This window comes from Apis dorsata, unplaced genomic scaffold, assembly GCF_000469605.1.
Source record: "Apis dorsata unplaced genomic scaffold, Apis dorsata 1.3 scaffold_98, whole genome shotgun sequence".
Taxonomy (NCBI): Eukaryota; Metazoa; Arthropoda; class Insecta; order Hymenoptera; family Apidae; genus Apis; species Apis dorsata.
Window position 1 is genome coordinate 808,539 of NW_006263396.1, and position 14,256 is coordinate 822,794.

The 14,256-nt window shown below is 20.9% G+C and overlaps 1 protein-coding gene across 2 annotated transcripts in view; it reads right to left on the reverse strand.

Moving 5' to 3' along the window:
- Nucleotides 1–10,535: 10,535 nt before the first annotated feature.
- Nucleotides 10,536–14,256, reverse strand: part of LOC102670614 (female-specific protein transformer-like) — an 8,740-nt gene continuing 5,019 nt past the window's right edge. The window contains exons 5-8 of one of the 2 annotated variants that reach the window (XM_031508721.1): nt 11,208–11,345; nt 10,870–11,131; nt 10,636–10,777; nt 10,536–10,571 (exon numbers count right to left, since the gene is read on the reverse strand). In XM_031508721.1, the coding sequence (XP_031364581.1) occupies nt 10,555–10,571; nt 10,636–10,777; nt 10,870–11,131; nt 11,208–11,345 (559 nt within the window). In that variant the 3' untranslated portion in view covers nt 10,536–10,554. Of the gene's footprint in view, nt 10,572–10,612; nt 10,778–10,869; nt 11,132–11,207; nt 11,346–13,314; nt 13,423–14,256 lie in introns of those variants that run through there. The other variant, XM_031508720.1, reaches the window with a different exon arrangement.

Sequence of the window (14,256 nt, forward strand, 5' to 3'; positions counted from 1 at the left end):
TAATGAATTCTAATTATAAATAGTAATAAATTTAATAATCATTCTATAAAAAAAAATTAACTATCTATTGTATAACTATGTATTATGTATTATATATATATGTATTAATGAAAACAATACATTTGAACAATTTTTTTTGGATTATTTCAATAATTGATTTATCGTATTTAAAACTAAATGAATTTATTTAAGAAGTAGAACATATATACATAAATGTATATACAATATTCTATATATATATATATCATTTAGATTTTGACCCTCGACAAAAGTAAGGTTAAGTAGATTTAAGTTAAGTAGATTTTCCTTCTTTTAAGGAAATGGTCTATTTCTATAACTGTTAATTTTAATTTAATAAAAAGAGAGAGAAAAAATCATTATAAAATATAAATAATAAAAACACAATTAATTAATAAATTTAAAGTTAAGGAAATATATCACAATGAAAAAAAATCAAAAATATAAGAGCAATAAAAATTAAATTTCTAAAAATTATTTTTGAATAAAATAAAAGTTGTATTTTAAAATGTATTCTCTCTTTGTTATTAATATTGTATTAATATTGAAATTATATGACGTAAATTGTAATAATCTACGTCAATATGTTCATGAATAAAAGAAAATAAATAGCATTGAAAATAAAAATTAGCGATTTTCATTTAAAACTATAATTTTTGAAAATTTGTATTTCAATCTTTTATATAATATATAAAATATTGATGGCAGAAAAAAGTAAAAAATATAAATCTCTGTTTAGGAAATTATAATAAGAATCTAATATTTTTATCGATTATTTTCGTATTTCACGAAATATTTCACAATGAAATGATGAAGCACTTAAAGATTTTAAAATTAATATGCATGTATTTCTTTGATACGTTTAATTGCATATTTATCAAATTTATTATTAAATTTTTATTATTTTGTTTTATAATAAATTAGTTTTGTTTAAACATTTAAACTAAAATTCTTTTAATTAATATTTTTTTTTGAAAAATATTTTTTATCAATGGGAATAAATTAACCTTTAGATTTCCATTTAGATATCATAAGACAGATTATTATGATTTTCTTTTATATTCGATTATAACTTTTTTCTGCATTATTCATATTTATCTTTCTTCTTTGTTTTTTTTCTAGTCAAATTTCTTTTTTTGGCCAATTAATTGCGGTTGCACAATATAATGTATCAATTCAACATAGTTCCGTTTAGATAGTGTCACAAATAGAAATATAGAAATATTCCAACGGATAACTCAAATGAGCAACGATAAAACAATAACATTCACATGATTCCATAGTCCAGGCAAATTTTTATTCTTTGTAGTACATCGTATGATATTTGAAATATACAAATGCGTATCGCAATATACATAAATTTACACATGTATTCATTTCCGATCAAGTTCATTGAATTTCCCTTTTAAAAATTTTAAAAATTTCACGAAGAAAACTCATTATGAACATTCAATTATAGAGGATTTATTTTAAAGATTTAAGCTATTATTGAATCACGCTCGAAGTGTATTTCGAAGATACGATAAATTCTTAACGGAAAAAAAAAAAATCATTTCATTTAATCCCAATGTATATACTGCTTAATTAGAACGGCGAAAACCTTTTAATTGCACTGAATTACTGTTATTGCGGCAATATTTCGATCTAATTGGCTCGAGTCACGGGTCGAGAGAATTTAATATGAAATCGCATTACTTTCGAGGCGATCGTGAAAGGAGGATACATTTCTATCGAGATTATACATATACTGTACAGAGCCATCTGGTTGTTCAGACTGTTCGATTCGGGGCGGATCGTGAAACTCCGATGGTGAGACGGAGATGAGGCCGCGTGATCGCAACGTGTTCGTCAAATAATCGACCGGGCTCACACGTGATTCTTACACGATTCTTCTTGGTTTCTTTCTTCTTAAAGCGATAATTATGTATATACAAACTATGTATAACGAGGGAGATTCGTGCAAGCAATGTCTATCTATAAAAATTGAATATTCCTTTTGTTAAAAGTTTACAAAAGTGAATCTAGAAATTAACAAGCTTTCGCTTAATTATTCGGATTCGATCGAATATAATTGTTCTAAAATTTCTTCTAAAATTTCGCAATTTGTATATTGTTATGTCGTTGTAACAATGGAATGACAATTACAATTAATTTTACCAGTTTACAATTTTAATCGATTCTCAATATGTATGTTCTTTTTTTTTGTAAATCTTGAAAAAAAAATGTATTAATGTCTAATTTTTTTTTAAGTATTCCAAGGATAAACGAGTTTCTAATGCGAAGCATGTGAACATCTTTTAAACATCGATCTAATAATTATTTATAACTAAACGTCGCGACGCATCACCTTAGAATTTCATTATTGTTGAATTATGCGGCCATCGTATATTTTATTTTAATGTATACGGTAATTATTTAGCGTTAACCAGAGAAAGTCGATTTGCATATCCACAGAAATTTTTAGGTTCAAACAATGTCGAAACAGAATACGTTCCAGATGTATGTTTTCAAATTTAATATCAATATCAATAAAAATACTTGTATATCTATATTATCGAAAAATATTTAAAATTCGTAAAAATGTTTTAATTTTTAATTTCTTACTCGTTTGAGATTTCAGTGTTTCTTAATCTTTTTTTTTTTATGTATATGATTCTCCTCTTATAATTAAATAATAATTTGCAATCCTCTTCCTTTTTTGAAATTCCAAACATTTTTAATAAAATAAATGTAATGTTTCATTTCTGTGTAATTAAATTTTCATTATGAAATATTTTATATAAATAATTATATAAATAAAAATAATTATTTTTTTTACATTACTTCTTTATTACATTACTCTCTTGAAAAATTCCTCAACAATTATTTTCAGATACTGATTTTCAAACACTTGTAATTCGATATTATACTTTGTGTGTCGTTTGATTTCAGCCAATTCGACGAGCCAATCTCTAGTCGATTCCATTCTCTGTAAAACTTTGAAGAAAACAGAAGGAAGTTGGAATGTTTCATTTTGCATTTGCGGTTTACCGCAATAATAGAAATTTATGCATCTAGACGATATTAGGAAATTATTTTACTGGAGGTTTTTACTAATTAAAATTTGAATAAATATAAATTACAAAACGAAAGTTAATCTTTTGGACACTTCATATTCGAATTTTTATGATTTGTCACAGAGGAGAATTCTTCTGAGGTCAGAGTACAATGATTAAAGATCATTCATAACAAAAAAATTGGAAATGAAATTAACAAAAATATTTTTATATATGTAAGAAATGTATTAATTTCGTCATGAATATTGACTTATTTTAATTTATAAAATTTTTGTAAGTATTATTTGAAAAAATCGAACAGAATATTTACAATATCTTTCAATTGAAAGTCAATTAAAATTATAGATTTTGTGACTACTTTCAATCTATGATCTAAATGATATAGATGATTTTTATATTTGTTAATTGAAATTGCATTTAATTATCATTTGAAATAATTCAAATAAGACATGAATATCATTTTGAATATTATTTTGCTCGATTAAATGATCGAATGATTGTCCAACGGTGGAGTGACAAACAAGGATCATTATTGATCCATTATTGATTTAAAATGCAACGCAAATGTAGTTACATTGTCGTGTATACATTAAATGGAATTCGAACGAATTGCGTCGTTACGATTCTAATATTAATAATGTGTGTGATATTCTAAATATTCGACTTTATCTCTCGTAATTAAAATATTTTTTAATCAACATTTATAAAGGTGTTAAAAAATCTATTTACTTTCCTACAATATAAGAGATAAGTGTAACAATAGAATAATGTAATAATACCTATTCTATTTGATTTTATTTAAAAAGTTGTTGAATAAAATTCAAATTAAATTAAATGAAATGAAGATTAAAAGATTATTTTTATCTTCAAACAAAAATAAAAAATGTAAATCTCTGTTAGGAGATTGTAAAGAGAATCTAATATGAATAATATTTAATAATAGTGCAAGAAATAAAAGCGTATCGATTCGATCTAACGTATTTGTAAAAATATAAAAATATTAAAACATCTTAATAAGATCATGTTTTATGTATCAATTACAATAAAATAAGGTTTTTTAAATTTTTAAAAAATTAAAAAATTATTTTAATAATATTAATTTTTAAAAGTATTAAGATAATAAATATTTTAAATTTAATTTAAAATATATTGTTTGTATTTCATTTTGTAAAGTATTTCATAATGTAAAGTGAAGGCATTTGAATATTTTCATCACCAATATAGATTGTATATAATTTAAAAAAGTTAAAAATATATAATAAATCAAATATATCCAAATAAGCTCATGACATCTAGAAGGAGAGAATGCAATTTTGCATATATAATGTCAGTTTTAATGGTTATTGATAAGTAGAAATTGCAAATAATTTACAATAGAAAAAAATCATTATCATAAAAGAGCTTAAAAATTATGTTATTGTACACAGGAGGTCTTGATAAACTTACAATTCTAATCGCAGAAAATTTCAAAATTAGATTTATTTGTTAGATTTTATGTTAGATTTAGCAATAAACAAAATTAAAAAAATGATTGAAATTAATTTTTAAAATACTTTTGAGCATTTTAATAGTATATATTTATTAAAATAAAATAAACTAAATTATAGTTAATGCTAACATATTATAAAAATAAATAAAATTTTATCAGAAAAAAATTTCATTATTTTATTTTATAAATATGGATTTTTAACTCCATCTATTAGTAATAATTTCTACTAGAAATAAAATCGTTGATAATGAAGGACGCTACTATATGAATGATAGATAATAAAAATATACAAAATATATAAATAGCAAATATTTAAATAATATTCCTAATTTTATGAAAAACTATAATAAAATTATTAAAATATAAATAAAACATTTAATTTAATTTAAAAATATATTGTATATTTTGACTTAAATATAAAATAATATTCAAATAATATCAAAGAATAATATACTATCAAAAAATATAGGATCCAAGAGTTTTAATATTCCATGAATTAAAGTTTTAAACATTTAAAAATAAAATATAATAGAATAGAAAAAAAAAAAGAAAAATATGAAAAAAAATTAATTCAAATAAAAATTATCAATTTTTACAAATAAATAAAAATAATTTTATAAAACAATTCAAAAAAGAAATCAAATTATCATAAAATAAATCTGTATTAAAACGTATATAAACATAAAAACATTTTGTAAATTATAAAAAATATAATATTATATTGGTTTATTATAATGTTATTTTATTTTAATATATTTAATATTTTTTATATCATGTGCAATATCATGCAATATCATGAATTCATATTTATTGACATCAATATTAATGAATTACATGAATGCCTTGAAGGAGTAATTATAATAAACCATTATTACGATTTAGAGGTGAATGATGAAATCTATTTGGAAAAAATCGTCGAAATGGTGGAAATGGCGCAAAATGGCGTGGACCATTAAATCTAAATCTTGATTGCTGTTGCTGCATTGAAATCCAAGCATCTAATCATTGGTGGAAAATTCTAATAAAATTTAATATTATTAAAAAATTTTTTTTTATATTTGAGAAAGTAAATACTCAAATACGTAAAATAAATACTCACTATAATAATAATAAACAGAGACAGGAATTTATTGAATGTACCTAACATTGAAATAGTTTATGTTATTACTTCGGGTCATTTTGTCTTCACTTCTTTCTTTTGAATTTCTGGATTCCCTAATTCTAAATTCCGGAGATTATCTAGATTCCATAGATTGTCTACGTTCTCTAGTTTTATGTTCTCTAGAGTCTCTAGATTCCGTAGTTTTTTATTGACATCAATATTAATGAATTATAATGAATGCCTTGAAGGAGTTAATTGTAGTAATATTTGGTAATAAAAAAAATCTGAGATGAGAAAATTATCGATATCAATTTCTTCATATTTTTATTTCTTCATAATTTCAATTTTTTATCAATCACCAAATAATCACCAAATAAAAAATCAAATCTGTAATAAAAAAGAAATTGAAATATATAATGAAAATACCAAAATTAATGGATTCTAGTTCTAGATTTTGTAGATTGTTTAGATTTTCTAGTTCTACGTTCTCTAGAGTCTCTAGATTCCGTAGTTTTTTATTGACATCAATATTAATGAATTATATGAATGCCTTGAAGCAGTAATAATATTTGGTGATAAAAAAAATCTGAGATGAGAAAATTATCGATGTCAATTTCTTTATATTTTTATTTCTTCATAATTTAAATTTTTTATCAATCACTAAATAATCACCAAATAAAAAGTCAATTCGATCAAATCTATAATAAAAAAGAAATTAAAATATATTTGAATTGAACCGAAATTAATTAAGAAAATAATTAAGAATTAAATATGTATAATTTGTATAGTAAATAAATATTAACAATTTTTATTTGGGATGAAATAATGGTATATCAAATTTAATCAAACAAATTTATTCAGAATAAGTTTTTAATAAGTTCATTAAATCTTATTCTTCGATAAATAGCAATCCTTATAAGATGTTTATAAACTATCCACAAAATTTATTAAATTATAAAAATTTGTTTGAATTATTATATAAATCATAACGTATCTTCTATATTCTAAATATTTCGAAGTCATATTTCATTGAAATATCTCGCACTCTAATGAATATATACATATATATATATATATACTATATATACTATATATAGTATATATACTATTTATATATTATATATATATTATATATATATACTATATATACATACCATACTATGCGTCACACCATAGAAAAAGTCGACAGCTTTAAATTATTAACGATTATTCTTTTAAATAAAATATCTTTAAATACTATATAAATATATAATAAATATTATATATATATGTTTAAATACCTTTAAAACATCAATTTTCTATATCGTTCATAATATCAATTAAATATATCAATATAAATATCAATTAATTCAATTTGATCTATATTTATAACAGAAGAATTTACAATGTATTGATCAATGTAATAAATTTGGCAATTATTATATTATGGTGGATTCTTATCGATTTTTATGATTTTTGGATATGTATGTAGAAAATAAGATTTTTAACAATTTTTTTTTTGCATATTACCGTTGTTTGGTTTTAGTTTTTGAGATATTTGCAAAAAAAATTGTTATTCTCACTTCTATACTTATATCTTACTTCTATATAATTTTTTTTACACATCTGTAATCACCACTGTGTACCACATGTAAATATCATAATGGTCGATATTCAAAATATAAGGCATAGATCAAAAATCTATTTATTTTTAGATTATGTTAAATTTAAAATGTCTCAAATTATCTCAAATATCAATGCCGAATTTGACATATTTCACGGTTCAAAGAAAAAAAAAAATAAAATATGAAACAATTCTTGGATCGAATGTCCAAACTCGATATTGAATTTGAAATATTTTAAGTCCATCATAATCTACGAATAAATAGATTTTTGATTAGTTCACCCGTTATAATATCTTAATTACCTACTGCCATCATGTGTTTATATTTACAGAAGATCGCATGTTTATACGCAATCAAGGATATATACATAAAAGAAATTCTATGTAATAATAGCAATCTTTTTTGTAGTGATATGCAAAGTAAAAAATTGTTCAAAATGTTTCTATAACATATCTAAAAATTATTGAAATCAACGAAAATACTCTATTTCAAATAACTATCTTTTTGTTATATAACAATGAATTATCAAATAAGATAAATGAAATTAAATTAATTTCTTTTTAATTGATATCAATTAATAATAAATAAATAAATAAAAAAAATAGAACAATAAAAGTATGCTTGTAATTAAATATATATCTTAGCAAATATTTATGACATAAATACGAAAACTTACAGCCTGATTTATCGTTTACAAATGTATATCTAATTGACATATCTAATAATAAAAAAATAATCATAATTGATATAATTATGATATATAATTTAAGTTTCTAAATATTAAAGTTCATGAATTTCAAAAATTTTATAGAACAAAAAAAAATAATAAATAGAAATATAAGGATAGAAAAACGAAAAAAAGAAAAGGATAAAAAAAAATATCAAAGAAAGAGAAGAAGAAAAATAGAAAAAACAATACACATCTGAAATATAATATATATATACAATATATATATTATATATATATATACAATATATATATATTATATATATATAATATATATATACGTATATGTATATTTACAATATACATTTATCCATATAAAAATTATAATCAATAATATTGATAGATTCAAAGATAAAATGAAAATGGCAATACAACAATTTATTTTTTATATTATACATGTACATATACATACGCAATTAAATACATATATCAAAATTTCGTTAAAATTTTTTTCTGAATAAATAGTGTTTAAATTATGTTAATTATTAATTACAAATATTTATTTAAAAAATCAATGAAATTAATAAAGATAATGAATAAATCTTTATAAACCTCATTAAAAAATATTTTTTAAATATTAATTAATAAAAATTTTATTTTATTATAAAACTTTATCAATTTAAAAATTGAAATCATATCAGATAATTAATTCATATTAATTTATGAAATTAATTTATAATTGATATATAAAACTATCTTAGCATAAAGAAAATGAGACTAAATATATATGTGAAATATTTAATAAATTATATAATTTATGTAAATTCTCGTAATATTAAAATATTTTTTTAAAAAATTAATCTGTTAACTTTTTTAAAGTTTCACTATTTATTGACACTGAATTTTTTATATTTTTAATATTTCCACAATAGATAGAATAATACGTTTTTATAACATGCACGTACCGATGGTTGATGGTCAACTGTCAATTTATCTCACTATCGCGCGAAAAATTTGCCATATAAACGAGATATAGAAAAAATGTAATTCAATGCATTTTTTTGTTCAATGCAGCACAAGAATTAACTTATTATTTTAATGTGATTCTTAATATTAATAATTCGATTTAGAATAGAATTGAAATTGTTATTAGTTGGAAATGAAATTAAAATTAATAATATAAAATTATGAAAAGTAAGACAAATATTTTGTTACACAATATCTTACAGACATATATGAAATATTTATATTTTACAGATTCATTATGAAATCAAAAATATAATATTTACTATAATAATATTAACATTTTTTATATTAAAGATTAAGATCATAGTTTTGTAATAAGAATGTGTTCATGAAACTATATTTATTAATATATGCTTTCTCATGTGTCAAGAGAAAATATAGAGGAATATAAACAGGAAAAGAAATAAAAAATAAATTAAAAAAAGTTTAAAAAATTTCAATCAGCGCCATTCTTACATTGCTACAAATGAAACAAATAGAAAACACAAAGAGAATAAATAATAGAACAAAAAAGTATATTATAGAATTGTAAGTAATTGTAAGAATTGAACTAATCATTACTTGGAATACTTTTACAAAGAAAATTTGATAATAATATCATATAAAATAAATAATATCATGAACTATATATTTAAATATATATATTATTTTAATACAAAATTTTAAAGAAATACTTTATTTATATTTATTAATTATTTTATTTTGTGAAAAATATTTTACATAAAAAAACATTAAACATAAAATAGTATAAAACGTATTAATCATTAATGATCACGACTTAATGATTTTCGAAAATATAATTTAAAATAGATATATTATAGATAATAATCAAAATTTAAAAAATAAAATAGATTCATTCTAAATTTTTTATTTTAAAATAATTACACATATATTCTATAATATAGTAAAATAATTCAATCATCAAAATTTATAAAGATATACGAATGAATGAAAAAACAAATGAACAAACAATTAGCAAAAACCTCAAAAAAAGAAATCTTGATTAATATTTCAACTATACCATATTTAAAAAATAAAAAATTACAATAATTTGAAATTTAATAATTCAATTTATAATCTTACTATATCATGAATAATATTATTAAGAATTTACATAATTTTAAAAATTAAAATTTTTATAATACAATTAAAAAATTACAATATTTCTATCTTATACATTAATACTATCTTAAATTATCAATAACAAGCCTAATTAATCAAACAATATATAGCATGCATATAGCATATAGCATATATAGCATATAGTTAATGAAACAAAATATATGAAATATAATTGTGAATAGCGAAACGATTAAAAAAAAGTATATTACATAATCTAATCATGAAGAGATTGTGTTCTCCAAATTCTTTAAAGGCATGAAGGAATCATTTTTTAATGATTTTTTTGAACAAAGAAAAAGATATATAAATCATTTGACAAGAGATTTAACTCGCAAGCCACTAGTTATCCAATTTTGACATATTTTATGACAAATTTTAGATTTTTATTTTTTATCAAATGTTATTTTATATTTCATTATTCAATATGTTCATATATCATTAACTTTTTATTATATAAGATTTTCATTAAATTACATAGGTCCAAATCCTAAATAAAACACAAAAAATTAATACAGCACTTTATGTGCATCAATATAAATTTATAAACATACTAAGATTTAGAGGTGGATGTGGTCTATACATATTTGGTGGAATGAATCGTGGTGGTGTTAATGGACCAATATACCTAAATCTTGGTACTTGTTTTTGCATTGAAACCCAAGGTCTAATCATTATTGGTTCTGATGGAAAATTCTAATAAGAAAATATAATATTATTAAAATAATAATTATTAAGATATATTAAAAAATTTTCTTTTATAATTGAAACGTAAAATAAATACTCACCCTATAATAAACAGGAACAGGAATTTGTTCAATATAATTAATATTGTAATATAAATGTTTGTTATAATGTTTGTTATAATGGTTATGTTTGTAATTGTAATGGTTATGTTTGTAATGTTCGTAATTGTTATTGCAATTGTAATTGTTTGATAAAGATGAAATTGATCTACATTCTCTAGATCTTTCTCGTTCTCTTCTATCTCGAGATCGTTCTCTCAATGTTTCTCGATATTCTTGATAAGAATTTTCATTTTTGTGTGATCTGTAATAATATTTAATTAAAATTCAATTTTTAACAAATACGATATATCACATATTTCATGTATTTCGTTTCATACTTTTGCTCTCGTTCTCTTGAACGAGAATAACGCTTACGATTTGTCTTTTCTTGTAAAAGTTTTTCATTGTATAATTTTTCATATTGCCTGTCCTTTTTTTTATATTTTCTATTTCTATCTTTACTGCAATTTCTTTCCCTGAATAATAAATTATATTAATAAATTTAATTATATAAAAATTTTTATTAAATCATTTAAGAAAATAAACATATTAAATAAATATGTAAAATTTTAAGTAGTTATGTTATCATATATTTATTATTTCTATTCTATCTTGTGGAAAATTTAAAAAGATACAATTAATTGATAAAGATTCTAGTTTCTAGATAATTATATATAGATTAATTATATTGTATATTAAATTTAAAAGTTAATAATAGTAATATATAATGCTTAATTTATGCTTATTTTTTTATATAATATTCTATATACATATATACATAATATTAATTTTTTTGCAATTCAATTATTATTATATATTATTTTATCCAATTAGGAAAATATTACATTAGTATGATGTAAGAATATCAAATAATGTGTAAATATTTTTTCGCTTTGCTAGCGATTTTCTCGTATATGAATAATATTTATATAAACATTAATTTAAAAATTTTTTAATAAAAATTAATTTAAAATTTAATTAATATTACTTACCTTCTTTCTAGTAATTTTTATTAATTATTATTATTATATTAACATTATATTATTTGAATAAAAAGCATATCTAAAAATTTTATATTATATCAATGAAAAAAAATGCTAATAATAAATTCTATTAATTATCAATAAAATAATAAAAAATTTATATTAATTGTTATTTAGCAAAAAATATCAAAGTATCAAAGATTTTATAAATCTATATTTTAATATTTAAAATAAGTATTGTATAATGTTATTTTTATCAAAAATATATGGAAAATATTATTATAAGCATAACAGCTACAATGTGGAACATTATGACTAAAATGAACCACGGCACAGGAAACAACACATCGATTGTCATCGAAATTAAATATATCGATAAAGCAAGAATTTAATATCGGTCATGAAGTAGAGCAAAATGTTCTCTGTTTTCATAGAGATTATTGTATTTTATAGTAGTTACCATAGAAAAAATAAATTCAAATTGATATTAAATTGTATGTATAAATAAAATTATTATTAAGGAAAAACGAATGATAATGGATGCAACATTGGTATCAGAAATGGTCTGTTGGATGGTATGAGGATTCTTCTTTAAAAAAGAAAAAGAAATGCCTACTGATACGAATTTCCTCGAAAGAAAGCTCTTTTCTCGTAGAATTGATGATTGATTTTCATCATTGAGGAACAATTCACAGAACATCATCATCTTTTAAATAATCGATGGGAAGAGGAATATCGGCCATTTCTACAAAATGAAGCAGCGATAGAGAAAGTGGAAACTCAACGATGTGCAATAGAAGATGAAAGATTGCTCATTTCGAAGAGCAATATCACTATCTTTTATTATTAAGTAATCCTAGAATATTTGAATAGCGAAAACGGACAGAATAGATAACTGCCTTTGTAAATAATTCGAATATTGTAAATATTGAAAATTATGCAGTTGTATCTGAACAGAATCATTCTCGTTAATGCTCCATTTTCGAATATGTATATATATATATATGTATTTGGATACGTGACAAAAAGCTTCTATGTTTTGATGGATTTTTATCTTAGAAAGAATTCAAACTACAATTCAAATACAAAAGATGATGGTTCGATAAAGAAGTGTGCTGAAACAAGATTCATTTTAAGAGGAAAATGAAATTCTTCTGATATAAGAGGAATTCTTCTGGTGAATTGAAAAAGAAATTTACTTGTTGAAATTTAAAATTCGAGAAAAATTCAAGAAAGAAAAATTCAACGCAGAAGATGCAAGTAGAGGACGAGACTCGGTGAATCCAAAGAAAGATAATAATATTCAGATATTAACGTTTTATTCAAGATTTTTCCGTGAGACGAAGAACAAATGTCGAAGCATTTACTAGAAGAAAATCACACAAGTAATAAAAATTTATAAATTTCTTTTTCAAATAGAAAAATATCCAATAGTAAATAGAATGAAGTTAAATGAAGTTACCGCGAAATGCCTGCATTTTTTTTTTGAAGAGGAAGATAATGTTGGCACAGAAGATGACAAATATTCTTGTTCAATCCTGCTATTTCTTGTATCTCTTGTGAAGCAAGGCTGAAACAAAAAAAACTATAGTAACACATAGTAAAACATATAAAAAAAAATATATATAAAAATAAAATAAAACTTAAAAATGTACAATTATAATAATTATATAAATATACAATTATAATTGAGATAATTATAAATATAGATTAAACAATTAACAAAACAATATATAGGATATCGCAAAAATGTTGAAATATCTACAAAATTGAAAATTTCTGGGATAATTTCAAGCAACATTTTCCTTTATAAAAACTTTCGTTACGAATTTGTTAACGAGTTATTAACAAAAAAAATACTAGTCAATTATGAAATGCGTAGTCTAATTAAGCCGCGACAATAGCATTGGTTACATTCTGCCGATACGAATAAATGTCCAAGTAGCATATCTCAAAAAAAATATATTGAATATTATATTTAATTATTCATTATTCATGATATGATTCGATATAATTTTTTATCGATAAAAAAATATTTGTTGTTTTCAACATAATTTCTTCGAATTATTTTGCTTGAATTTATTCGTCGATAACACGCAATATTGGGTTCTATGATTAATATTTAATTAAGTAATTAATTAATTAATAATTTAGAATTATTAATAAAGTCACAAATGAAAATTTTTGCAAAAAAAATGTTGCTTGAAATTATTTCAAGAATCTTCAATTTACAATGATGTCTCAACATTTTTAATACTCTTTATAAATGACACTCTTTATAAATGAGCTATGTATCATAAGAATATATTCAAAAGTAAATAATCAATTTGAAAACATTGTTTTTAAATATATTTCATAACTGTAATCAAACTTTTAAAAAATTCATGAATTTATGAATATATAT